This window comes from Numenius arquata, chromosome 17 (genome assembly GCF_964106895.1).
Source record: "Numenius arquata chromosome 17, bNumArq3.hap1.1, whole genome shotgun sequence".
Classification (NCBI taxonomy): Eukaryota; Metazoa; Chordata; class Aves; order Charadriiformes; family Scolopacidae; genus Numenius; species Numenius arquata.
Genome location: NC_133592.1, coordinates 7217745 through 7244431, shown reverse-complemented (window position 1 = coordinate 7244431; position 26687 = coordinate 7217745). Strand labels below are relative to the sequence as shown.

At 57.8% G+C, this 26687-nt stretch overlaps 2 protein-coding genes across 3 annotated transcripts; both read left to right on the top strand.

The window, feature by feature from the left end:
* The first annotated feature begins 1142 nt into the window (after nt 1–1142).
* FADS6 (fatty acid desaturase 6) lies at nt 1143–6892 on the top strand. The gene is made up of 7 exons (XM_074160244.1): nt 1143–1222; nt 1468–1832; nt 2600–2766; nt 3303–3483; nt 4276–4463; nt 4983–5162; nt 6195–6892. The coding sequence occupies exons 2-7, from the start codon at nt 1472–1474 to the stop codon at nt 6342–6344; spliced, it is 1227 nt and encodes a 408-aa protein (XP_074016345.1). The 5' UTR covers nt 1143–1222; nt 1468–1471; the 3' UTR covers nt 6345–6892.
* A 2646-nt stretch (nt 6893–9538) lies between these two features.
* FDXR (ferredoxin reductase) lies at nt 9539–19070 on the top strand. Of its 2 annotated transcripts, none has more exons than XM_074160012.1 (12): nt 9539–9608; nt 10425–10546; nt 11870–11965; nt 12575–12697; nt 13244–13357; nt 13872–13973; nt 15298–15405; nt 15630–15714; nt 16369–16568; nt 16900–17071; nt 17547–17720; nt 18448–19070. In XM_074160012.1, exons 1-12 carry the CDS (start codon nt 9563–9565, stop codon nt 18576–18578), a joined length of 1473 nt encoding a protein of 490 aa, XP_074016113.1. In that variant the 5' UTR covers nt 9539–9562; the 3' UTR covers nt 18579–19070. The 2 variants fall into 2 exon arrangements, with proteins under 2 accessions (XP_074016113.1, XP_074016114.1); XM_074160013.1 differs by lacking the exon at nt 9539–9608 and adding an exon at nt 10301–10332.
* The last annotated feature ends 7617 nt before the right edge of the window (nt 19071–26687 follow it).

Here is a 26687-nt window from a genome sequence, read left to right as displayed (position 1 = left end):
GCTTTAGTTCATTAGTCCCCCTGGCTCTGAAAATGATCTTTCATAATACAAGCTCTTACAGCAGAAATGAAACCTCAGCAGGTCTCTAACGTGCCCTCGGCTCTGCCCCTTTTGCAGTTGGTGTGATTTTTAAATTTTTTATTTTTTATTTTTTTTTTCCCCAGGGTATGATGATAATTCCCTGGGGCTTGGTTCAATTTGGGTGTGAGCTTTGCTCCCCTGCAGTTTGCTGCAGTGATGTGCTGTTACTGGAGGTGCTGAGCGTGTCCCAGTTTGGGGCTGGGGGTACCCCAATGATGGGTATAGCAAACCTGCCTGGCCTGTGGATTTGCTAGATGTCAGTGTTCATCCAAGTTTTGGTGGATCTGTGAAGCTGATTCGGGTTTTGGTTAGGAGAAATGATAAATCAAGAAAAAAAATCCAGTGCCCCAGCAAGAAATAATGTGCCTTTTTCTGTAAAAAAAAAATGGGGCTCAGGAAGTGCCAATCTGTGCACAGGCATCCCCAAAGCTTTTGGATGATGAGTCAGGAAGCAGTGATGGAGAAGCGAGGAAATTCTTATGAAATTCCTGAAAACAGCCCAGTAGGGAAGAGGGACCCTGTGGGGGGGGTCAGGGCCGGGTGTGACGGTTGCTGGGCACAGATTTGGAGCGACCAGGTCCCCTGTGGGTGCCCCTGGGCTCGGTGTGTGTCCCCCCCAGCACAGAGGAGGGTGCTGAGCAGACAGGCAGGCGCAGGCAGGCAGCCACGCGCTGCCCCCTCCTTCCCGCAGCTCGCTCTTTGCTGTGAAAAAGACCGATTTTCTCCCCAAAACGGCTCCCTGGCGGCATGGGCAATGTTTCCTCCCGCTCCCTGGCAGAAGCGAAACCCTATCCCCGTCCCCGGTGCTCCGCTTGGGTTTCTCGGAGCTATTTCTGGCGCTCGGCTCCTTCTCCTCCAGCGTTTCCACTGCCTCTCTCCATCTTTTTTCCGCTCCTTCCCTCCCTCCGCCTGCCCTCGCCCGAGCGTCCTCCCCACGGCCCCGCCGCGACGGCTGCTCCCCGAAATGGGCCACCGAGGCGGATTATTGCCATCGCTAATCTGCATTCGCCCTCCTCCCCGTCCTCCCCTGCTCCTCCCTTCTCCAAATCGTTGCTGCACGGCACCGGTGTGCGGTGCCGCACGGGTTGACCGGCCGCCCCGCAAGGGCCGGCGGCGGGAGAGCCACCGCACCGGGGCTGCCGTGAGTAGGGGGCTGCGGTGGCCGGGTGGTGGCCGGGGTGTCGCCGGGGTGGGAGGCTGGGTGGCTCTGCTGCCGTCTCCTCTGGCTGCGTCCTCCTCGGGTTGTTTATTTTTTTTCCATCCCTGCCCTTCCCGTGTCCTTCGGCGGCTGCGGGAGGGGGGGAAGCCCGTTCGCAGTGGGTCGGGGTGCTGCGGGGGGGGTCCTCCGTGGATTTTCCCCTACTCTATGTGGCATCTGCTCGGCAGGGAGATGCCGCTGGAGGATGGGGACCCGGCGAGGTGGAGGGGACAGCAGGTCAACGGCGAGGTCAGCAGCACCCCCCACTCCAGGGGGAGGGGGGACCCCCCTCCCCGGGGCACGCCAGCTCCCGACAGCAGCAGGACGGAGACGATGGCAGAGAGCTGGGAGCTGGGGCCAGCGCTGGGTGACAGGGACGTGACCCCTCGGGGGGGCCTGCAACGAGCAGGGCAGGAGCCGGAGCAGCGTGAGGAAGCCCTGATGGCCGAGCTCTCGGAGCTGGTGCAGAAGGTGGTGAAGAGCAGCAGCTGGTGGGAACGGCACGGTGTGGACATCAGCATCCTCGCCTGCAGCTTCCTTCTGCTCCCGGCAGGTAACCCCACTCAGCGCCCCCCAAACCGCGGCTGGGGGCTCCGGGGGAGGGTATGGATGGGGGGGTTTTGCCTCCTCCTCACAGCTTTTGCACCACTGGTACAACTTCATTTGAGCTGGAAGCCTATTAGCAGCCTATTAAGCCTGTAACAAAGCCACAATAACCCCCTCATCCCGTGCCATGGGGCACCCTGACCCTGCTGGAAACCTGCAGCAGGTGACAATGGCACACAGGGTACAGCCTGGGGCGAGGGGACAGTGCCAGGGCAGGACAGGGAGTGACGTGCCCCATCCGTGCCCTGCCATGGGGCAGGGAAACCCTGGTGGTTTTGGTGACGATGGCCCCAGCTGTGGAGGGTGCAGGTGGACACAGGGGACCATGGTGCGAAAGCTGCAGCTGGTGCCTTCTCTTGCTTTTGAAATCCTGGGGATGCTGAAATCCTGGCAGGGTTGTAACTGTCACCAGCAGGATCCCAGACAGAGCTGCGGGATGGGACCTGGCACCAGCAGTGCCCCGTGCCGTCGCAGCTGGAAGTGGCCAAACCTTTAGCATGATGGCGAGTGTGGCTGGTCTGGCTGTGCAGGGCGGTGTGGAGGGAAGCTTTCCAGCTGGGGCACTTCAAGTACTTGTAACTACGTCTCAAAAACAGGTTTAGGGCAGCAGCTGACATGTTTGGGTGTAGCAACACTTCCAAGCCTGGCTCGGAGGTGAGGAGGGCTGCAGCTCGTGTGCATGGCTGAACTCCTGCCCGGCTGGTTTCTCCGCAGGGTTCCTGTGCCTGCGGTCAGCCCAGGCCATCCCTTTCCTGGCGGGTGTCCTCACCCTCGGCGTGGTGCATCACACCCTGACCGTGAAGGGCAGCCACCTGGCCAGCCACAACGCCTTGACTGAGTCCAAGTCCTGGGGCAAAGTGTGGGCTGTCTTCTTCATTGAGGTGAGCGGGGCTGGGGGATTTGGGTAGCAGCCCCCCGAAAAGACCCATCAGCATCTTGTCAACACCCCAAGCCCTTTCAGGAACAGCTGTCAGAGAACAAGATGGATCCAAACCCTTCCTGATCCACATGCAGGAGAGTTAAATGAAAAGCAACACTACACCAGGGAGCACCAGGAACATCCTTTCTTGTGGGGCTTTGCCTAGAGGCAGCGGGGCAGGGGCTGAGCCCCTGGCTGGGGGTGGCCCCTGTGATGTGCTGGGCTGTGGGGTTTTGTGTCTGTCCCCTTGACCGCGGGGCTGCAGAGCAGGATAATACGTTGCCGGGAATGGGGGGAACGGTTTCTAGTGCTTGACTCTTAAGAAGTCTATTTCCAGACTGGTTGGGAGCCTGTGGGGTGCAGAGCATCTCCCCTGAGTACTTCTTTGTGGGTGCAGAGTGTCTCTCCTGGGTGCCTCTCCCATGAGCCCAAGCCAAGCAGTGCCCAACCCTGGCATCGTGGCTGTAAGCATCGCCTCTCCTTTCTCTTCCCTCCCAGCTCTGTTCAGCTTTCACAGCTGAGCAGGCCACCTACAACCACGTGAAGATCCACCATGGCTACACCAATGTCATCGGCCTGGGGGACTCCAGCACCTGGAAGCTTCCTTTCCTGAACCGCTACGTCTATATGTTCATCGCGCCTCTCGCAGTGCCCATCATAACGCCTCTGGTTGCTCTTGGTACGTGTCCCAACTGCCTTGGAATGGGATGTTGGGTATGGTGAGCTCATCACTGTCCAGGTCTTACCCTACCAAAGGGTCCTGCTTTGGAGGCATCACATTAACTACACCAGCCCATGGCACGACAGAGGGCTGCAGCGAAGGCATGTGATGCTGCATCTGCTCCTGGAGAGGCATCTGCTGCATCTCTCCTTTCTGCTGGCGCTCAGAAAACACTTCACGTGTTGGGTCAAGAGTTGAAAGCTCTGGCAAAAGCTGTCATGAGCCCGAAGTGCCCCAGATTTGCTCTCCTGTAATTCAGACCCTTGGCTGTAGCAGGGTTCAGTGTCGCATGTAGGGCTCTGGTGGGTCAGAGCATCATGTGGGGTGCATTTGCTGACTTTGGGGTGGTGGTACGGAGGTCTCTGGGGGCAATGAGCTCGGGCAGACAAAGCGGCGGCTCAGGGGAAGTAATGGTGCCAGGAAATGATTGGGAAGAAGAGCCCAGAAAATAGTAAGAGGCTGAGGAAGCCCGGTCTGTTGGGCAATGCCAAAAGGCAGACAATGACTTGGCAAATTGTAAGAAGTGAAGACGCAGCCAAATCCCTGTGTGATGATGCACAGCTGGACCCTCTGCAGGGGCTGGAGGTCAGCAGGACTGGGGGTTTGGGCCAACCTGGAGGATGGGCAAAGGGAGACGAAGGGTGGGATGGGATGGGCTGTAGGTTTATCAGTGTGCTGGGCAGCCTGGAGCAGCAGTGCTGGGGAAGCATCGGCACCTTGTCCATGTGTTGTCCCTTCTTCCTTGCACAGATTTGTTGAGGAACGTGGAGTGGAAAGCAGCTCTCCGGACCCTCTGCTGTATGTTTCTCGGTCTTTACTGCCATTACTGGCTGCTGCTCCACGTCTCTGGCTTCCAGTCGCCGTGGTCTGCTCTGCTCTGCATGCTGCTCACCCGCTCCCTCCTGGCCCATCCCTACATCCACGTCAACATATTCCAGGTAGAGACCTGAAGCTCCGACATATTCCGATGGTGCTGGAGATAGGCCAGCCACCACCCAGTGCTGGTGACATAGCCCTGACGCTGCTGGCTGGAGCTGTGTCAGCTTAAGGCAACCAGCCTTGGCTGTCACCTCCCTGGTGCTGATGTTGTCACATGGAGGGCAGGCTGATGGTGCTGGGATCTATGGTGGCCCTGGGAGAATGTCAGGGCAGATGGGTGCAAAGGGCTGGGGGGTGATGTCCTCTGCAGTGGCTTGCAGGACTGGGGGGTTGGTGTGTTTGCAGGTGTAGGTCCAGTTGGTATTGCAGGTCCTGGAGTGGTGAGAAGCTGGTGGCACAAAGTGTGGGTGGGTTGGGGGACAGAGCCCCAGTGGTCGTCGGTGGCTCTATGGACAGTCAAGCACAGGATGGAGGCTGGCACCTTCATGCCCTTGCATGGCTGGAGCCATGGTCTGCTCTGCTGGGAAGGGGCTGGAGGGTGGCAGGTACCACAGGGTCCCCACCTCCCTCTCCCGTAGCACATCGGCCTCCCCATGTTCGCGGCTGATCGCAAACCCAAGCGGATCCACCTCATGAGCCTGGGTGTCCTCAACCTGCCCCGCAACGCCCTGCTCGACTGGTCCTTTGGCCACTCGCTCATCAGCTGCCACGTGGAGCATCACCTCTTCCCCAGCCTCTCCGACAACATGTGCCTGAAGGTGAGACAACCTCACAGGGCGGACGAGCATGTTGGGAGGTGACACGGGGACAAGACCATCCATCTCCCCACCGTGCTGCTGCAAGCCTCCTCCTCTCTCTGCTACTGGACTTCTCTGTGCTGATCCCCCCATGGCAGAGACCTCTTGCTGCTTCACAACAGCCCCTAACCCACCTCCCTCCATCCCCACTCCCATTTCTCTGCCATTTCCACTCCCTGCTCCTTTCCCAGTCCAAATTCCAGCCTGCAGCAGCCTCCCAGCAGCCTGGAATCCTCCTGACTTGTCCCTTGGGAAAGCACCTCCAGTGCCACACAGCCTGGCATTCATTTCAGCCGTCGTCCAGGCAAATCTCCCTGTAATTTTGGTCATGCCTTTACTTGTTGCTCTGAGGTGTGGGGTGTGTTCAAAACGTGGGCTCCGAGCGCTGCTCCGGCTCGGGGGGATCCCAAGGCAGGTCTGTGCATTGCCCTTCAGTGCAGGATCTCCGCTCATTTAATGCCTTGCGCTTGTTTTCAGCCTGAAGTCAGGGGAAAAATTAAGTAATAGTAATATAGACAGCAGGAGCACAAGTGGGTTTCAGGTCATGCCCTTTGCTCGAGCTCACGGGGCTGGTAGGACCTGCCTCCCACAAAGGGGTGTTGCAATGGAGGGGTAATTAAGCTGGTGGCAGCCTCCCAGCCTCGTCGCCGAGCCGGCTGTACGGGCACATGGGGATAACTATGGGTGCAAGCGATGAGCATGCGTGACTGGCCCTCGTTAAAGCCTCGTTAGGGCACTTCTCCTAATCTGGAGCCCTGCAAAGGTGTTTTCCCCATGTTGAACTCCCCATGTTGCTGCAACTGGAAACCACCTGGCTCTTAATTTTCACAGCAAAGGTGTTCCAGCTGGTGCTGCCATCTCCAGCCCCATTTGGGGCACGTGGGACAGGTTTTCTGGGCACCTTGCGTGGAGCTCGGTGATGCCTTGAACTGGGAGCCTGGTACAAACACTAGGACATCCCACACGGAGGTGACTCTGCCTTTGCCTTTGCAGATCAAACCCATCGTCTCCCAGTACCTGAAGCAGAAGAAGCTGCCCTACAATGAGGACACCTACGCCTCCAGGCTTCGGCTCTTCCTGCAAAGATACGAGGAGCTGATGGTCCACGCTCCCCCCATAACGGAGCTGGTGGGCATCCAGTGAGGACGGGGCCCCAGGACTCGGGGGGGCTGTTTCCCACAGGGCACTTGCAGCAGGGATGGTTTCAGCAGGACTGGGGGACACACGCCTCCATAAAGGCATCGCGTAGGAAACGTCTCTCCCCGTTGCCTTGCTTTTGGCTAGATCATGATGCACGGAGCCACTGCGGGAGGAGAGATGGATGGCGCAAAGCCGAGGACAGAAAAAGGGGTCCGCCCCCACCAGTTATTCCAGCCAGGGCTTAGTTTTATCCACTTTGCTTTCACGCTTGGGGAGAGGAACCCCCCGTCTGCTGGCTGGGACCCCCCTGCAGCAGGTCTGGGGGGATGCGGATGGGGATGTGGCACCTTGTCCAAGGGCATCCAGAGGTGTTTCCTGGCTGAGAGGTGCCAGGATCTGTAGGATGGGGCTGCAAATATGTGGTCAGGGGCTCAGGGAAGGGGTGGATTATGGGGGAGGGGGCTGTGTCACTGCTGCCTGCGCTTTGCCTGACTTTGGGGTAAATAATTCCCTTCTAGGAACAATGACTTGGTAAATTCAGCCTTAACATGTTGAAGTGGATCTTCTTTATTATGGAGTTTTGTTGCTGGAGGAACTCATACTGGTATCCCGTGATGACCAAGGCAGGGCTGAAGGAAAGACCCTCATCCTGTGTTGGGGATCCGTATTGGGGTGCTGGAGGTGGCCCCGGACCCGATAGTTGCTTTTGCAAGAGTTTAGCAGGAGAATCACCTGCTGGAGGCAGGTGGGTCTCCAGGGCTTGGGAGACTTTCCCTGTTTAGAGAGGATGAACTCAGCCCGCTGAGCTGCTGCCAGTGGGTGGGATGCTCACGTAGTTGGTTCCAGCCCCTCTGGGATGCCTTCCCTGGCTTTCTTGGGCCACTGTGCTGCAAAACCGATGACGAAGTCCAGCCCAGTGTCACGATGGGGAGCTGGCAGCAGAAAAGGCAACCGGCCCAGCTGGGACCAGTGTTGGGAGTCAGTGCTGGCCCTGGGCTTTGCAAAGCTTTGCTCTGAGCCTGGGGTTTTGCTCCCTGATTTGTGCTGTCCCTCCACCTGGGCTGGACCCCCCCCCCCCCCCCAGCCCCACAGCAGGGGTTTATGGGGCTCCACACTGCAAATGTGTCCCGAGGTACAGGGATGCTCTGCCCTGGTCCTGGCTCGTGGCAGGGTGAGGGTTGTAGCCCACAGCCTTTGCTGTTTACCCTCCTGTGGGCATCACGTACCCCGTTCTCCTTCACCAAGTGTGGGGACATCCTCAGAGCCACTGGAGAGGTGTCCCCACTGTGACATGGGGCCGGAGCTGGGATGAGCACGGTGTGTCCCTGTGTAGCAGATCCAGACTTGGGGGCAGGGAAAGCTGGCCCTGGATCCATCCAGTGTGACCCCTTTGGCATCAGAAACAGGGAATTACTGATTTATCCCGGGCCCGGGTGATGCTGATGCCCTGGGCTGGTGGCATTGCCGTGTCACCTCTAACCGGCCCCATGTGGGTTTATCGATCCAGGACATTGTGAAACATCCAAAGGGCAAATTCTCGTCCCTTGAGCGTGGGTTACTCTGGGTCCATGGGTGGGAGGGAAGCTGGGGGAGGGTGGCTAGACCAAATGGCCCAAGTGCTTCTGGGGTCATCGGGGCTCGGGGATGTCAGGGACCCTCCCCAAAGCTGCCCTCCTACTCCCATGGTAAGTTCTTAACTGAGCATCAGAGCTAAATTATGCTAAACATGCCAAATTGATGAGGCTTCTGGCTCCAGCAAGGGAGGGGGGTGAGGACGTATTAGTGGTGCTTTTGGTTCAGATCGGGTAATCTCAGCCTCGCATGTCCCCACCCGGAGGGAGCACAGGGTGGGCACCAAATGCTCTTTCTCCTCCTCTGTTACAAAGAGATCAGTCCCAAACCGTTTCTAAGCGTTGGGGGAGGAACAGCTGGATTGATTCTATGATTTCATGGCTATTGTTTCGCGCAGTGCCATCTAAAGGCAAGTGTTCGCAGGCCCGACAGCCAGCAGGAGGTGGTTTGTGATTTGGGAAATATGTGGGTTATTTCCTGTTAGAAGCGGCAGATACAGCAGAGGTTAATGGGGAAAAGGGAGATTTCTGGGAAAAAGGGAGATTTCCAACCTGTGCTCAGAACCCCCCAAATTTCCATCTCAAGTAATGCCCCAAATTTAAATTCTACTCTTTTTGTGGATGTTATCAATACTGATATTTGGAACTGAACCTCCAGCCTCACCTCTTTGGGCAATGGCGTGGCAATGGCCATGTTGTGATGAGGCTGGGGACTTGGAGCGGAGGCACAGGCTTTAAAGCAGTAGGAAATCCTGGTCCTCGCCGCAAACACCCTGGAGGAGCGGGTGCAGATGGAGGCATATGGCCAGCTGCCATTCTCAGCATGCCTTTGCAGAAAGCCATGAACCAATTTTCAAGAACGTGCAAGAAAGCGTCTGGGTTTTATGACCCTTATTAAAATCAGCTTCTAGCTGTAAACTCCTCTTGGTCTTAATTGCTTTTAAAAAGCCCCGCTAGTGCTCACCTGCATGCTTTGGCATCTGTACAACCCTTAAGCATCTCCTGGCCGTGCTGGGATGATTTCCCCACCTGGTGTATTGTGTAGGAGCATGAAGAAAAACGGGGTGCTCCTGCAAGGGAGGTGTGAGTAGTTGCATTTGAAATGAGCCCAGGGATGGGGATTAAATAGAAAATAAAGCAGGGACCGTGGGGGGGCATGGGGCAGGAGCCTGGCAGCAGATTTATCCGCTGTCTCTGGCTTTAACGTTTTATCCTTTACTGGGGGTATGCTGCACGTTTCTCCCGGCGAGGGGCAGACGGCTGCACAGGGGGATGGTAAAAATCAGTCTGAGCTTCTGTTTCCCCCGGGAGACCTCCGCAGTTAATCACTCTTGGCAATGAAGGGGCGCACGCAATTAGCAGCCGCGGTGATGGAGCCGATGCAGGGAGCCCCGGGCAGGCAGGGTACCGCGGAGGCCTTGCCATAGAGAGCGGTGTCGCGGGCGGCCGAATAAGCGGCCTCTCCCTCCCTTGTCTCTCTATGGTACCGCGCGTTTCCGGACAGCGTGATGGCAACTGCGTATCGCCATTGGCTGCTGGGGCGGGGGCGGGGCCACGCGGCGGGGTTATGTTAAGCGTGGCGCTCTCCCGCCTCGCGATTGGTCGGCGGGGAGGAGGGGCGGGGCAGTGGCGGCGGCGGCGGCGGCCGGGATGGGGCCCGGCGGCGCGTGCTGGAGGGGCGGTGTGGTCCCGCGCGGTGAGGGGCGGGGCCTGGCGGCGTCGCGGTGACACCGGCACCGGTGGGGGTGGGGAGGAAGGATGATGTCGTGTCCCGGGAACGGGGAGAACCGGGGGGAGGGAACCGGGATTCCAGGGCCGAAGGGCTGCGGGAGGAGCTGGGACCAGGAGAACCGCGGAAACTGGGTTGGGGGGGGCGGCGGCGGCGGGAACAGGGGCTTTGGGCCCGGGGGAAACCGGGACTGGGGGAACCGGGGGTCTGGGCCCTTGGGGAATCGTGCCCAGGCAAACCGGGGCTGTGGGGGAAACCGGGACTGGGGGAGCTGGGCCCGGGGGAACCGGGGCTGTGGGGGGAATCGCGCACAGGGGAAGCAGGACTCGGGGAACCGGGGCTGCAGGAGCCGTGCCTGACAGTCCCGTGCTCCAGCTTTGGGGGGAGTGAGGGACGCGAGGCCGAGGGCTGGCCCCTGTACCCCTCGGACCGGGACTGGGACCCGCACATCCTCCCCCCCCCCCCCCCCCCCCCCGCCCCGGTGCGTGGGGCGGGAGGAGTCTCGGTTGCGGCGCTTTCTCCGGGGCGGTTGACAACCCCACTGGCCCCGTCCTGTCCCAGCCGTACTTGCCAAGGCCGTGGGCTTGGCCGAGCGCGGGGGCTGCTGGCCTTGGCTGGGTACATAAACCCCGGCCGTCCTCCATTGCCCAGCTGGGCGCGATGGCTGGCGCGGGGGGACGAGCCCCTCTGGGTGGGTGCCGGGCTGGAGGGAAGGGCTCTGGCGGGGCCTGGGAGTCGGGACCTCACATACCATCACGTCCTTACTGTCCTTCACACCTCCAGGTTTCAAGCGGTGGCTCTCCTCCTCATCATCATCATCCTCCTCCTCCTCTGGCCCGGCTCCCCGTGTTTGTGTGGTGGGCAGCGGACCCGCGGGCTTTTACACGGCTCAGCACATCCTCAAGGTACCGGGGTGGGATTTGGTGGTGGGCGAAGGCAGGGAAATGCCCGCTGAGAGGGGCATCTCCATGTTACCTGGCTCCAAAGGAGTTGGGGAGTGGGTTTGGGGGTTCCCGGTCCCTCTCCAGCCACCTCTGTCTTGTTGGGGGGCTGCTTGGAGCAGCTCTGACCCCACAGAGTCCTCCCAGCCCCCTTCGCCTGGGGTGGGCACCACAGCCCCCGTCCCTGCCCTACCTCTGGGCCCTCCTGGCCGGACCCAGGCATGGCCAGGTTGCTGTGGCTTCAGCCCAAGTGATTTTTCTAGAATCAAATAAGCAGCAGAGATCTGCTTCACCCTGAGCTGTTGTCACCCGACAGGGATGACACAAACAACATGCTAAAAGAAATGTGCAGAACCTGCTCTTCTGTCTCTTCCTCCTCCTCCTCCTCCTCTGTCTCTTCCTCCTCCTCCTCCTCCTCTGTCTCTTCCTCCTCCTCCTCCTCCTCTGTCTCTTCCTCCTCCTCCTCCTCCTCTGTCTCTTCCTCCTCCTCCTCCTCCTCTGTCTCTTCCTCCTCCTCCTTCTCCTCCTCCTCCAGCTGAGTTAAGGCACCCGGGTGATCCTTTACCTGGTGTCTGTAAACATTAGTGCTTTGGGCGGTCAGGTCTCTGTCAGGAAATGAGACCCAAGCACAGGACTGCGCTGCTGGCACCGACCAGGGATGCAGCAGCTTAACCCCGTCGTTAAACCATGCTGTGCTGTCTCCGGTACGTGTTGGAAAATAGCTGTTACTAAGCCTCAGGGACAAATTTCAGGGCTGCTTAATCTCTGGGAAGAGGCTGACACAAAATGCACGATAACAAAAGCCTCGCAGCAAAACATCTGTCTAAAGCTCTGACCCTGAGGTGACTCAGCTCAGCGGAATCTCAGGGCATGGGCATTTCTGGGGGGGGGTTGGCAGATGGCCCGGCAGGTCCACCAGCACCCAGGGTGCTGCACTGGGTCCTTCCCAGCCAGTGTTGGACCTCTCAGGTACGGGATAGCCACCAGGTTAGTGTGGAAGAGGGGCTGTGGGATGGGTAGGAGGATGGAGCCCCTCCATGAGATGTGCTTCCTGGTGGTTGGGATCACATTCTCTGCTACACCTTGCGATTTGAGCTGGCAGTAACAGGTACAGCATCATCCTGTGCATGGAAGAGGCTGTTTCTGACTTGAGGGCCTTGGTGCAACCCTCCCTCCTGCCCTGTATTTCCCCCAGCAGCAGGCGAGCCGTGCATGTCACTCCTGAGCTGCTGGGCTCATGTGGCCTTTCTGTCCCCATCCCTTAACCACAACTTCCTTCTCCTGCAGCACCATGGTGGGGCCCGAGTGGACATCTATGAGAAGCTGCCTGTTCCCTTCGGACTCGTCCGTTTTGGGGTGGCCCCCGACCACCCCGAGGTGAAGGTTGGTGCTGGCTTCCTTCCCTCACCCTGCAGTTGAACCTGGTGATGGTGGTGGGTGCAGGCGAGGCAGTCGCCGTCCTTCATGGTGCCTCACGGCTCGCTGTAGTGTGGAGCTGTCACACCAGAGAGGTCTTGCTGCGTAGCCCCAATAGCTCAGAAGAAAAGGCTTTGGGTGCCATCCTGCCCCGCGTTCTCTCTGGATGAAGTGGGTTTCAGGAAGGGTTGAGATGAGAGGCTGGCAGAGGGGGTCTGGCAGGCAGCAGGCTGGACGGAAGGGGTTGTTTGGTGGGACTCCCTTGCCAGCTTCAACTTTGGGAAGGAGTTTTCTCCTACAGCGGGGTTTACTCAGAGGGGCTGAAGGGTCCTGTCCTCCCCAGGCAGGTGTGGATTTTCCTTTCCACAAAGGGTGGTGGAAAGAGTGCCAAGTCACAGCTGTGCTTATCTCCCCAGGAATTATCTGCGACTGGTGTTAGATAAGAGTCTCAGAATAACTGGCTCACAGAGGGGGAGAAGCATCTCAAGGCTGGGGGGGACGGGAGATGTCAGCAGTGGGCCTTGGCCCCGGCTGTGGCTCGGACGTAACTCCCCGGTGCTTGTTTGATCTCGGCAGAACGTGATCAACGCCTTCACCCAGACGGCGCGCTTGGAGCGCTGTGCCTACTACGGAAACGTCACCGTGGGGAGGGACGTCACGGTGGCAGAGCTGCGGCAGGCTTACCACGCCGTGGTGCTGGTGGGTACCGCGACCCGCAGCCAGGGCTGCCCTAGCTCCCCATAACTCGTGGGGAAGGTCTGCAGGGTTATTCCCCACTGGGATTTCGGGAAGAGGGTTTGGAAGAGGTGTTTCTGGGTGCCTTATTACCGTGGTAAACTCTCCCCAGCCTCAGCACAGCTCAGATGCTACGAGGCTTGTCCGAAGCCTTGCGGGGAGCATGGCATCAAGTGCAGGTTTCTGAAACCCCGCTGCAAGGGACAGCGCTTGAGGAGCCTCTGCCCTGGGATGGCCAATACCTATTTCAACCTGACATGGATTTTGTCCCTCCTGTTCACTCCTCAGCTCATCACGCTCTGCCTTGGCCCAGGGAGGTCAAGTTTGGCTCTGGAGCCCCAGGGGGATGGGGTGGATGAAGCCCCTGTGTTTAGCTCCTCTGTTGAGTATCCCGGCCCTCGGGAAGGGTTGGCAGCTGTGCAGGGTCCCTGGCAGCGGCTGGCAGATTTGTGTTTTGGTCTCAAACCCTGCACATGGTGACATCTCTGACCATGTCTGCTCCCTCCTCAGAGTTACGGTGCTGAAGATAACCGGGTCCTGGGGATCCCAGGGGAGAAGCTCTCCGGCGTTTATTCAGCCCGAGAGTTCGTGGGCTGGTACAACGGGCTGCCCGAGAACCGGGATGTGAGTACAGCCATGTGTTTCCCTGCCCTTCCTCCCCATCCTGCATCCAAACACAGGCATTCAGCTCCAGATTAAGTCCTGAAAGGCCTGCAATTGGAAAAGATTAGCAGGCACCACATTAAATCCTTCTTAGATGGTAGAAATGTGAACAATTTGCACATCAGTGAGAGCGGATTAGCTGTCTCTGTAGGTTGGCAGCACGTTTTGGCCGGGCCAGATGGGAACCGGGGGGAGTGTGATGCTCTGCTTTGGCCTGAGAAGATTTTTTTGTCAAAACAGCTTCTGCTTCCAGAGATGTCATTGAAGGAAGAATGGGAGAGGGATCGGATGGGGTGCCTGGAGTGGCTGTGTTTGCTCGGGGAGGAGGCTGGTGTGGAGTTTCCCTGTGTGCATCACCTCTTTTTGGGGAAAAGAGGGATGGAAGGGAATTCGGGTGGTGGGAGCAGGTCCGAGGGAGTGGACATCATGGAGGGCGCGTGGATTCGCTCATGGATGGGTCTTTCTTTCCCTGCAGCTGAAGCCTGACCTGAGCTGCGAGACAGCGCTGATTCTGGGTCACGGCAATGTGGCTCTGGATATTGCCCGGATCCTCCTGTCCCCACTGGATCTCCTCAGGGTGAGTCACAGGGGTGCTCCGTGCCGTGAAGGCAGCCTGGGGCCCAAACTCACTCCCTTCTGGGTGGGTGCTGGCTCTCACCCATCTCGGCAAAACCTCAGACTCTCCTGGCTTTGGGATCTTTCCCCAGGGAAGGCTGTTGCCTCTCGGGTGCGCTCTGTGGGTTCACAGTCCATAGGGAGTGATCCAAGGCTGTGGTGTTGCCTTGGGTAATGCTGCAGAGCTTTCTGGATTACTGCTGGTACCCAAAAAGTTGGCAATTGAGCTTCACCTCTTCCTTTCCTATGAGAAGCAAAGGAGGAGCTGCTCACCCTTTTCCACCACCAAACTAGAGGCTTCTCCAGTTGGGACTTTTGTTTTCTGCTGCAGCTGAGGGCAGCAGCCTGATTCCTGCTGGTAGCACTGGGCACACTGGTGGCTGGTCCAAGCTGGTGGACCTCTCCTCCCACTGCTGTGATCCTCTGTAGACAGCTTGGGAGCTGGTGTGCACCAGCTGCTCCCTACAGCTGCTGTCCCAGATGTTGGCAGCAAAGGCTTTCCTTCCTGGAAAAATGCCACGATGTTTGTTACAGCTGTGCAACAACTTCCTGTATTAATATCTAAATTAAATTTAAAAAAAAAAAAACCCACAGCTTGGAGGCGATTGCCAACCAGTGGCTAAAGCCAGCTGGGAAGCAGTGCTGCGAAGGACAGGGCACTGGAAATGAGTGCCAGGGTGTGCACGCAGTTTCCTGTTAAGAGTATTGGTCTGGAGTGGTTTATCCAAGTTACCTGGTGTCCCTCCCATCGTGTCTTCTCTGGAAAAGATTGTCTTGCGGTCTAGATACATGTGCACAACTGAAACAAAGCATGGGGTTACTGTGAGATGCCAACCATCGGTCAAGCCCTGGCAATGCTTGTGTTTGTGTGTGGAGTTGCCTGGGGCGGACAGGCAGTGATTTGTGCTGTGGTTTGCAGTGGGTTTCTCCCAAATCCCTGTATATCCTGGGCTGGGAAGTCACCCAACAGCACCTGCAGGCACCCCAAAATGGAGATCACTGGACAGCTTTGCTTGGTTAGCCCCAAGGTTAACCTTGGGTGGATCTCCTGAGGCAATCTCACGGGGTGTTGGCTCCTTACCTCTAGTGCGTTATGGCCTTGGAAAGTACATTCAGTGATGAGGGACTAGCTGTGCAAATAGCTCTGTGCAGAGGGAGATGGCTTGTTTTCCATCCTCGCCCAGGCTCTCTGAAAAATCAGCAGAAAAGCACCTTCAGAGGCTGTGCCTTCCCCCTAGCTCCCTCCAGATCTGCCCTCGTCCCACTCTCCTGTCTCTGTCTTGTAGAAGACAGACATCACTGACGGCTCCCTGGCAGCTCTTGCCTGCAGCAAGGTGAAGCGCGTCTGGCTGGTTGGGAGGAGGGGACCTCTCCAAGTTGCTTTCACAATCAAGGTAAGGCTGGGGATGCTGGAGGGCAGCTGCATTTCCCAGCGTTGAGCCCTGGGCTGCACATCCCCGGTGGGGAGAGGTGGTCTAGGGATGGGTGGGGAACCCAGGCGTCCTCCTTCCTGCACCCATGTGCTGGTTCCCAGCCTGGACTGCTGGGGAAGGGGTCCTGGGGCTGTTGGATGACCTCTCTGTGCTGGAGGTAACGTCTTCCTGCCTGCGGTTTCCAGGAGCTGCGGGAGATGATAAACCTGCCCGGTGCCAGGCCTGTCCTCAACCCTGCTGACTTCACAGGCCTCGAAAATGCTGTTAAAGGTGAGGGAACTGTGCTGTGCTCCTCCGGAGAGGGACTCACCTTGACAGGTGAGCATCCAGGAGTGATCTGGAGATGCTCAGAATGTGCATCAGAGAAAGTCTTGCCCTGTCCTTAATGCGTGGCATGTGAAAGCCAGGTGACCATGGTGTGGCTTGTCCTCAGAGCGCTAGGAGGCCGCGAAGACGAGGGAACAGACTGTTTCTCTGTTTGTGCAGCCAGTTTGCTGCCTGGGAGTGATGCTTATGCTCTGAGTGATGAGGGCAGGAGGTTCAGGAGGGCTGGGAGAACCTTGCAGGAGAGATCCCAAGGCTGTTGATTTAAGAGCTTCCTGCAGAGCTAAAAACAAAACACTGAGTTCAAGGGTGTCCAGGGACTTGCTCTTCTCCACAGGCTGCTGCCTCTGAGCACCAGAAAGACAGCAAAATCGCAGGCTTTGATTTGTGTGTCCCACTGGCCACAAGCCTCATGAGCAACCCTGGTCACTTTGACTTGCAGTTTGTCATCTCAATGGCATCGGACTCCCATCGGCATGACAAACTCCAAATGGACGCTCACACACAACTGAAACTGCCTTGACATGGTCTTGGCTCTGTGCTGTGTCCCCAGGGGCTTTTGCTGTGGTTCCTGTCCTGAAGCTCTCTCTTTCTTCCTAGATGCCCCCAGGCCCAGGAAGCGACTGACTGAGCTGATGATCAAAACAGCCCTGGAGAAGCCTGGGGAGAAGACGATGGAGGCGCAGGCAGCAGCCCCCCGGGAGTGGGGGCTGAAGTTCCAGCGCAGCCCCCAGGAGGTGCTGCCCACCGCTGATGGGAGGCGGGCGAGGGGCATCCGGATGGCCCTGACCCGCCTGGAGGTACGGGCTAATGGAGGGGCTGGTATGGCCCTATGGGAGGGCCCCTGCCGGGAAGGAGCAGGATGCCCTGAAGCCCTTAGGAATATCTCCAAAGACAGTGTTGTGTTCCCTGGCTGGTTGGAGTGGCTGCTGGCAGGCTCTCGGGAAGCTGGTACTGCTGACAAGAGCCTTTCCCTGTCTAAAGGCAGCTCTTTCCGTGCTGCTGCTGCTGCTCCAGAAAGGCCTTTAAGGAAAAGCCAGGGATCAAGGATGCCAAAGGGGACTGGAGGAGGCTGCTGCTCTGCATCTGGTGACTGTCTGGTGGTCAGCAGCCTCTTCCTCCCTCCCTCAGGGTTCGGGTGACTCCACCAAAGCCATCCCCACTGGAGATGTGGAGGAGCTGGAGTGTGGGCTGGTGCTGAGCAGCATTGGCTACCGGAGCTTGCCTCTGGACCCAACGGTACCCTTCGACACCCAGCACGGTATTATCCCCAACAGCTCGGGCAGAGTGGAAGGTGTCCCAGGTCTGTATCCGCAGGGATATGTGTGGGGGATGTGTCGAGCCTCTGGGTTGGGGGCTTCGGGGTGGGAAGCTCTATTGACCAAGGGCAGTGATACGAGGCAGTTGCCCTCCTCAGTCAGAGTGGAAACTGAAGAAATAAGCTGCCTCTATCAGGTGTTAAGACCTGGCCCATCCTCAGCTTGCGTTAGGGGTGTCTGGTTTTGCAGCAAACAGTGCTGAAGGTTATAGTGGTTTTACTGGGCCTTGGGGTCTGCTACTGAAGCCATACAGCCCATACGGCTGCTAAGTGCCGACCTGCAGGTACACAAATTCCTGTGACAGCACTGTCCAAGGGCTGCACTCTGTTTCCACCACAGGGGTGGATTCTTCCACCGCCCACAGCTTGATGTGACACCCAGGGACAGGGCAAGGACTTGCAGCCAGGAGGGTCCACGGCCATGTGCTGGACCGAGCCTGGCTGCTGTGTGCCCATGCAGGTCTGTACTGCAGCGGGTGGGTGAAGAGAGGACCCACGGGCGTCATCATCACCACCATGAACGACAGCTTTGACACTGCCCAGTCTGTGCTGGAGGATCTCCAGGTGGGCACGCTGGACGTGTCCACCTCCAGAGAAGGCTTTGGGGCCGTGGAGAGCATCCTGCGCAGCCGAGGTCAGTGGCGGGGGTGTGTGTGTGAGCTGCTGTAGCAGCCAGCGTGAAGGTGTGATGCAGCCAAACTCCTCCTGGATGTGGGTATCCTGGGGCAGCGAGTCCTGCCAGACACATCTGGGAGCAGAGTCTGAACCGTGGCGATGTGTTGTGCTGCTGTTTTATTGCTCCAAAGCCCAGGGAGAGCAGGACTTGAATTCCCACAAACTCGCTGTCATTACTAAGCTTAATGACCACTTTCTGGGAAAGGCCATTAAAAGCAGCACGGACCTTGGGTAAAATGTCACTGTCAGCTGCCTCGACAGCGAGCTATTGCTCGAGTGGTTTTTTTCCTAGCGATCCTTCTGGGCAAGTTAGGGGAAAGATTAAAATGCCCAAGAGAATAATTTGCTGTTGCTGTGTTTAAAGGCATTCCATTAAAGTGCGTGTGTTTTGCCTCTTAACCGTCTGAGGTTTAACAGGGAAGTGGAAGTGTTTTGTCCCCCAGGGTGATGCCGGGCTCGCTGTTGTTACAGCTTGCAAAGGTCTGACTGATCAGAGTCAACTGGAACCTGCCATCCCTCTCCTCGCAGCGTTAGAAATTATTATTCCTTTGTGAAGCTGAAGTCTGACGCCGTGTTGGAAAAGGGCAGGGTTTGCTGGCACATCAGGTCCCTGCTAACGGGGAGGTGAAGCTGAACTTGTTTTTACTTGGTTAAATTCTCTCTCCTGTCTCTCGCTGTCACCCCAGGGGTCCGTCCCGTTTCCTTCTCGGACTGGGAGAAGATAGATGCTGCTGAAGTGGCAAGAGGCAAAGCTGCTGGCAAACCCCGAGAGAAGATAGTGGATCCTCAGGAGATGCTGCGGCTGATCGGTCACTAAAGCAGCAGCAATGGGAACGTCGCACTGGTCCAACTGGTACTGTCCTGGGGCAACACCAGAAGGTTACAGGCTGGCCCCGGGAGCACAGGGCTTGTGCCTGGGGCTGGTAGCCACTCTGGAGAGGTGTGTGATACTTGAGCCTCCTCTAGTAACGATGAACTCTTGAGTTCCAAAGTGAATCTCTCGAAACTTCTGAGGCTGCTGGCTGCCCCCTTGGCCCCGCAGCCGGCTGCCACTCCTGGGGGCAATTCTTGTCACTCGGGTCCTTGGAGCATTAAGAAATTGGCTGACGCAAGTGAGGGAAGATGTGCACGTCGCAGCAGTCCTGGCCAGACACTTTCCCCTGTGGCAAGTCCCATAGAGAAACTTCCTTGTGTCTTGCTGCCTCAAGCCAAACGGCTTCGTTGCCTTGTCATTCGTGCCCAAGAAGGATTCTTTTAATAATAATTGTTTTTTAAATAAACCCTTCCAGGAAAGCCAAATCGGACCTGCCGCTTGAGTGTGGCTTCTTTGTCTGTGACTGCCTTAATCTGGGAGCAGCCGAGCGCTGTGTCTCCTGCCACATGTCCCAAGGCAAGGCAGCTCCTCGCGCGGGGAGGGACCGTTTGCTCTCTGCTGGTGTGAGCTCTAAACAAACAGACAAGGGCATTAATGTGCTTTCTGCCTCCCACGATTAAACCCCGGCAGAGCCTGGGCTCTAACTGGTGGGTTGGGATAACGAGCGTGTAATTGCCTTGTTCAGGATCATGAGGGATCCTGTGTTCCTTGGTACGTGCCAGCACTGACTGGTACAAGCGGTGCCTCGAGCCCTTTCTCCGCAGTCACTGGCGGGTTGGGGGTTTTTGGGGGCCTGTGTGTTTTGAAGCTTATTAAATGCTTCTTTTAGCCCAAATTGACTGCGGTGACGGTGTCAGGTTTTAAGCCAGATTACAAGCTGTGAGCCATAATCTCCTCTTTATCTGTGGCGCAGGGGCCGCGTCAGCGTGGCCCCCTCCCCTGGCTGTCCTGCCACCCACGCTCTCCCTGTCCTCCCGCGGGAGCGCTGCAGGATCGCAGCCGCTCCTCTCTGACCCGTGTAAATGGTGACAGTGGCGGTTGCTGGTGGCTGTGTGTTAGAAACAAATTAGGCTCCATGCTGGAGGCAGAGGGTAAATGGAGCCAGGGCAGCTGGCAGGGGTTTGTCTCGGGTCCACGTTACCTCTCCTGTGGTAGAGGGCTTGCCCACCAGGCACCCATCAGGTGGATGCCCACCAGGGCTTGACCACCCATCTCTGGTCCAACCTCAAGGGAGGAAGATCTGTGGCTTCTCTCTTCTTTTTTTTTTTTTTTTTCCCTCCTTTTTTTCCCCCCTTTCCTTTTCTATTTAAATCTCATTTGCAAGCTCATTAAGAAACTCAGGAAATGTGATACTGGGAACTCGTACGCAAACGAGCAATAAAGCTTTTGTCGAACAGCTGCCTGTGTGATGTGGCTCTCCTTACGTCTTGAGGCTGATGCAGTCCTAATGCTGAAATTCTTGAGCGGGAGATTACATCAGCTCTGGGTTCGGAGGTGAATAAATGCTTTGGAAGGGGGGTGTGTGAAGGTGAGGGGGTTACACCCAGGGAGGGGAGCAGGCTTTTTTTGTAGAGAGCCCAGCCAGAAATGTGACAGTGAAGGGGTTGTTGTGGCTGCGTCAAATCGGCAAGTATCGGGAAGTGATGGGCTGGCCCTTCCCCAGGGTTTTCTTCTACATCACCTTGAATGTTGATGTCTGGGTGCTTTTGTAGCTGTGATAAGGCCACGGTGCTTGCACTGAGCATGGCAAAGGGCTGTTCCCAAACCAGTGATGCTTCAGGATAGCTTTTGGGCTGTGACAACAGCTTGGGGAGTGTCTGTCTTTGCTGAGCCCAGTGTCCTTGCTCAACCCAGAACTTGGCCAAGGCCCTGGGGTTAATGCTGGGCTGCAGGAAAGCCATGGGATGATCAAGGTCAGCGAAGGGCAGGAATGGAGGGCTGAGCCTCATGGGCAGAGGAAGGATCATTACGATTATGTAAATCCTTATTCAGTACCTCCAGCTCCCCCTTCCTCTGCTGCCTGCATCCCCAAGCCCGGTCCCGCTGCCTCCCCATCGCTGCAGGTGCTCTCCATCCTTCTCTACAGGAACCGGAATGTGTCCGGCTTCCCCGCAAAGGTCCTTATCCCTGGTCGCCGTGTCGTTAGGTGGCGCTGGGAGGCCGGTAACCGGGAGCAGAGAGGGTCTGACTGTGGATGGAGGGGTGATCTGGCACCCCCGGGGCTGGGAGGGTGGGTGAGACCAGACTCTCTTGCTCCCTGCAAAGCCCCAGCCGCCTGCCTGGGCTCTGAGCTCCCGATCGCATCCAGGTGCTGCTTTTAGGCATGATTAACCTTGTGTTTGCGCCAGGTATGTCTTCACTGTGATGATCCGAGGGGCAAGGGGGACAGCCATCGCCTCGCCCTCCACTCTCCCCAGCAGCCCCAATGCCATTTTCCACACTGGGTAAAGGAGCCGGGAAGGCGATGCTGTGACACCCGCCTGCTGCTGCAAGGAGGCCTGAAAAGCTGAAAGTCGTCGCTGCCAGCTCTTAATGTGGACTTCCCTGCTCTGATGAGTTATGGCTCAGCTTAGCTTTAATGAGACTGCACAAAGCTGGTGGAGATCAGCATCTGGTGAGGGATGGCCTCGAGACCAGAGGGCAAGGCTGCACCGTTCCCTTCCCGCAGCTTTCCTTGGTGTCTTGTGCGCCATTCCCAAACGCGGCTGGGCTGGGTATGGAACAGAGTGAGCCCGTCATGGTGTGGGGTGATTGCACAGACTAAATGCTGTACAGTTGGGTCTTTGCGACCCCCTGCTGCTGCTTTGCGCTGCCGTGCCTCAGTTTCCCATGTCTGTGGAGCTGCGTAGCTCTGCTCTGCCCTGGGGCTCCTGCCTTGCACGGGCTGCCGGGCAGCTTGGAGTAATCCAGAGAAGAAACAGGTCTAAGACACTCCAGAAGTTCCTGTTGATGCTGCATTTTGCGATTGCAGCTGGGAGGCAAGTGCAGAGGCTCTCGCTGGCTTTGCTAATAGAACTTGGCCTTTTCAAATGAGCATTTAGAGCCCGTGAAGCAGGAGGTTACCCATGCTCTGGAATAAGGGAAAAACCAGCTTGAGTCAGGTCTCTGGCCCGGCAGCGAAGAGCTGTGCTGCCATTTAAAAGCTGGCTCACACAATCAGAGAAATGGTTGAAAAAGCTTTTCAGTAGCATGGCTAATACATAATTTTCCATCCCCAGAGTTAGTGCGGCCGCAGAGGCGGCGTCCGGCTTTACGCCGTCCCCAGCCCCTGACCGCATGAATCACCGAATTGCGGCATCCGCTGCCGGGAGCCTGGGCGAGTCCGTCTGCGCCGGGGCTTCGCCGGGAACAGATGGCTCCGGAGAGTGCTGACTTCAGCGCTTTGGCTGAGCACAGGCATCAGCCCCTGCCCGTACCCTCCCCTCGCCACTTGCTCTCCTGGGCACATCTCATACCTCGCGTGCTCTTCTCTTCCCGTCCATGCCCAGTCCCGGGCAGGGATGGTGAATAGGTTGGGATGGGGGTACCAACCTTGGGAGTCACTGGAGCGGGTTGCCAGCCCCACTGCGCCCAGGGAACCGTTCCCTCCTGGCACAACATCACCCTTTCTCCAAAAGGACCCCAAGTGCATCCTTGCCTCCAGACCCACCAGAGGCTGGTGGTTTCCACTCCCAGCCTCAGAGACCCAACCTTCCCAGGGCTCTGCACTCCCCAAAGTCCTGCCCGTGGTGGGAGGGCTGTGCTGGGGCAGGCAGCAGTGCCGTAGGGGCCCTGCGGTGGCTGCAGGATGGCTGCAAGAGGCCAGAGGTTTTCCCTTTGCTTGGGGTGAATTTCTTTGGAAATTGGGGCTCCATGAGCCCATTTCCTGAGGCTGGGAGGGGAGCAGAGGTGAAGGAGATGTAAACTCCCAGCAGCTGCTTCAAGGAGCTATTTAGGGATACGACAGCAGCAAATAAAGTTGTTGGAGGGTGAGGGCTGGTTACGCCCTAGAAAGAAGCGATTTCCTCCCTTCCTGGGAAATTTCCATTTCCAACCTGCTGGCTTTGGCTGCCTCATCCCCAACCTCCGGGGCAGCCCGGCAGGCACATGCCACCCCGGGAGGAGGAATTATTCCTGCAGGGGTGAAACCATCCCTGTTTATTTTAGCTCTCTTAATTACTGTGAGGGTAGGACATGGTGGCAGCGGAGCGGAGCGGTGCCAGATCGGTGCCATGTGTGAACTGCGCACAGCACCATCCCCGTGGCCTCTCTCCCACCTTTCTCCTTGCTCTGCCTCAGTTGCTTTTGTCACTGCTGGGATCCATGACACCGGCCAGCTCTGTGTGGTTATTTAAGCACCAAAGCCCTGAATACCCTCATGGGACAGAGCAGACAGGGGAGGTGGGCATGGTCCCTGGGTGGTGGCCCCGGGAGCCACCACTGGAAGGCAGGACCACAGGAGAAAGGTGATCTTCACCTTGCTTGGGACATATTTGCTTCATATATTCATATTTGCTTGGGACAGGGTGAGGTGAGTACTCAGGGCAGGAATGGCTGGGCTCAGACCTTCTTATTTTTCGGCCACATTTCTGGGGAAGGGGGGTTGTCAGCCAACAGATATGTCTGGGGTGGGTGCAGGTTCGGGGGGGGGTGCAGGTCCGGGGGGGGGTGCAGGTCCAGGGCTAAACCTCTGGCCTGTGTCACAAGTGTCACCTGCAAGACTCGACTCTGGCAGAGACCTGTTCGTACGGTGCTATGTTTGCCCTGTCTGACATGGGATGCCATTAGTGGGATGCAGCTGCCACCCTGCCCTTCTGGGGCCAGCGCTGGCTTTGTGCTGGCGGCACACAGACCCAGGTCCTCTCCTTCCCAAAGTCCTGGTTTAGGATGCACTCAGGTTAAAAGCCTTTGGCAGAGTTTCTCTCACAAATAAGGGGCTGACAGTAGGGGCTTGCCCCGTAGAACTGGAGATACCTAAGACACTGGCTCGAAGGGGATGGATGCTGTGGATGGGGGCTTGGGTGAAGTTCTGTGCTGGGAGTTGATGGGCTCCAATTGACTCTGCAAGACTTGGGGAGCCAGAACAGATGGGGCTGGGGTAGGATGCCCTGTGCTGGGCTTTACTCCAGCTTGGGATGCGACATGCCAGTGGGGTTGTGATGGGGTGCAAGGAGCCTGTGTGGAGCCCAAGGCACTTCTCCAGCACTGGTGCTGACCTAGATGGCTTAGCACAAAGCTGGACTCACATTGTCCTCCTGACATTGTCCTCCTGCATCCCCCTCACTCTCCTGGCTGGCCGCCATGGGGTCTTCCCTGCAGGAGGTAGCTGCACACTAGGGGTGGTTTGAGCATGGCATCTTGTGTTTATCAACCTGCTTTCAGAGCCTTCTGCAAGAAAATGTGCCAGAGAAAGGTAATGGGGTGATGGAGAAGCCGGCTGAGCTCCCTCTTGTCCAGGCTGCGCTGTGGGTGAGGGACCTGCTGGGACACTGAGGGTCCCACGCCGCAGTACCACCCCAGTGGTGTGAAGGAGGAGGGGGAAGGCAGTTTTGAGCCTGTGTTATCCCCACCCAGATCAGAAAGCCGGGCAAAGAGATCACAGCATCCCCAGAGAGGGTGACACCGAGGGGTTGGGGAAGCCTGAGGTTTCCAACCAGGAGGAAAAATCCAGGTTGCACCTTCTGGGGTTGTGGGCTTCATCCTGGGGTGCCATTGGTGCTCCTGTTTCAACCCAGACCTTTGTAGCCATCAGAGCACACTTTTTTGGAAGTAAAAAGGGCTTTTGTTGTTTAAATGCACAAATAAGGTATTTTGCTCATTGCAGACCAGCTCCCGTAAGCTGCATCATGGCATGGTGGCCCAGACCCAGCAGCGGGTTGAATTCGGAGAATCGCTGCATTTTCCCCCAGAAAAAAATGTTTTGAGTTTTATTTAAGACATTAAAGGACTTTGCCAGGAAAACTGAAGACCTGGAGCCGAGCTCTCAGTGCAGCCGCTCACTCTGCAGCTGCTCACTGAGAGCCACTGGCCAGGGCTTTAGCTGGGTTTGACTCCCACAGGAGAGGAGACATGGCTGGGATGGGCTGGGCATGTGTGTCGCCACGGGTCCTTGCCCTCTGCTGCTTGTCCCCACTGTAGATACCCTCCAGGTGTGCCCAGCTGTGCGCCAGACCTGGGTTTGTCTGTCTATCCCATGTATAGGGTTTGGGCTGTGATGGGGCTTACATGTCCCATGGGATGGAGATGCTGGAGGGTCATGGGTGTGATGGAGGCACCAGGTATTGCCCCGGGGTGCCTGGGGTGCCCTGGGGTTACTGTTGCCCTCCTTGTCCCACCTGCATGCTGGCAGCTCTGCTGGGAAGCATTTTCCCCGTGAAACATTACTGGGGCTGAAATAGGTGTGAATAGAGACGCCCCGAGGGATCCAGCCCAGGGAGCAGCAGGTCCCGGGAGGGGTAAATGAGGCCCCTGAGCTGCTGGGGACCGGAGGGGGGGCGGGCGGCACTGAGGGCACAGAAGTGGCTCAGAGTTTCTGCACCAGCCCCAAGGGACAAGTTTCCCTAAAAGCTGGTCCCCCCCAGGCCTGGTCACAACTGACCATGAAGATGACAGAAGGGGTTAAATGCAGCTGCTGCTGCTTTCAATGTTAAACCCGAGAGCCATCCTTTTTTTTTGCCTGGGGAAAAGGATTTGCACATCGAGGACCTGTTGCTAACCCTTAAATCTCCTCTCCTTAGGCAAGAGAGAGGCAGTGCTGCCAGAATGAGGCTGGGGGAGCGGAATGTGGCCAGCAGGTAGCCGAGAGAGAGGTGCAAGGTGCCCCATCGCCCCGAGCCTCCTGAGCGCTCCTGCAGAGAGAGAGGGTGCTGCTTTTACAGCTGCTAAAATGAAGCCCAAAATGCATTTTTCCCTTTCCTCTGTTTTTCGGCATCTTTTGCAATCCTGATGTGCCCCGAGGGCATCCACAGCACCTGGGCAGTGGGTGGCCTGGCTGCCTTGGGGACAGGGGATGGTTTGGGGAGGTCCTGTGGCTCATGGCTAACCGCAGGCAGCAGGTTTTTAGGCAGGTTGAAACCTCTCTGGAAACGGCCTTTCCAGGCCCCAGCAGCCACAGGGATGCTGTTGCAGGCGGCTGTGGTGCCAGGTTGGGTTGTAGCCACCCGACAGCCCTAAATGACTTGCTTTCGGGTGGCCGTGTCCCAATGCCAGGCATCTGCAGCTGGGGAAGGCAGGAGGGCAGCGCCTGGGCACGGGTGCTGCTGGCACCCCACACCAGCAGAGGCAAGCAAATGCTCTCAGGGTGATGGTCAGCGTTTTGGTGGCTCTGAGACTGGGTGTTGGAGGAGATTTTGGAGCAGCTGCCCCCGTGGCAGAGCCTGAATTGTGTTGTGGCCCCTGCCAGGCGCCATGGTCCCTCTGCCTGCAGCCTGGGTGCTGCAGAGCACAGGCTGGTTTTGGGGCAGACTGGGCACCCAGCCAGCTGCAAGGGGACCCCAGCAGGGCCTTTATGCATCTCCCCCCCTCCTTTGCTGGATGTCCCCCCTCCCGCCCCCCCAGTCTGGCTTGCTCTAAACCAGTGCTGCGGGATCAGCTGATGCTTTAATACTGGCCCTGGCGACAGCTGGAGGATGCTGCTGCCTGCGGGGGCTTTGCTCTGTGTCACCCCCCTCCTCCCCGTGACCGATGGGGACCCGGGGGCTGCCCTGTGCCATCTGGGGGGCACCAGGGGTGGGCAGCTGGCCAGTCCCCACCAGTTCAGTTTAAGAACGGGTTGGAAGGTATTTGAGGTGTGATGAGTCCAACCGCAGCCGTTTGCACCCTTCCAGCTCTTCCTGGGGCTGGGGGGTGGGCAGTGCCCGGGGAGGAGGGGGCGGGGGGGATTGTAAGGACTGTGCCATTTTGCGGTGGGCTTTCCCTATTGGGGAAGGAGAAGGGGGTCGAAGGAAGGGGGGGGGGGGTGTCTTGCCCCCTGCCCTCCCCAGCGGCGGGGCCGGCCACGGGTGCAAGGGTAGGCGGGCAGGATTCGGCAGGGGAGGGCTGCCCGCCTCCATCTCCCCCCTCCTCCCCGGGTCT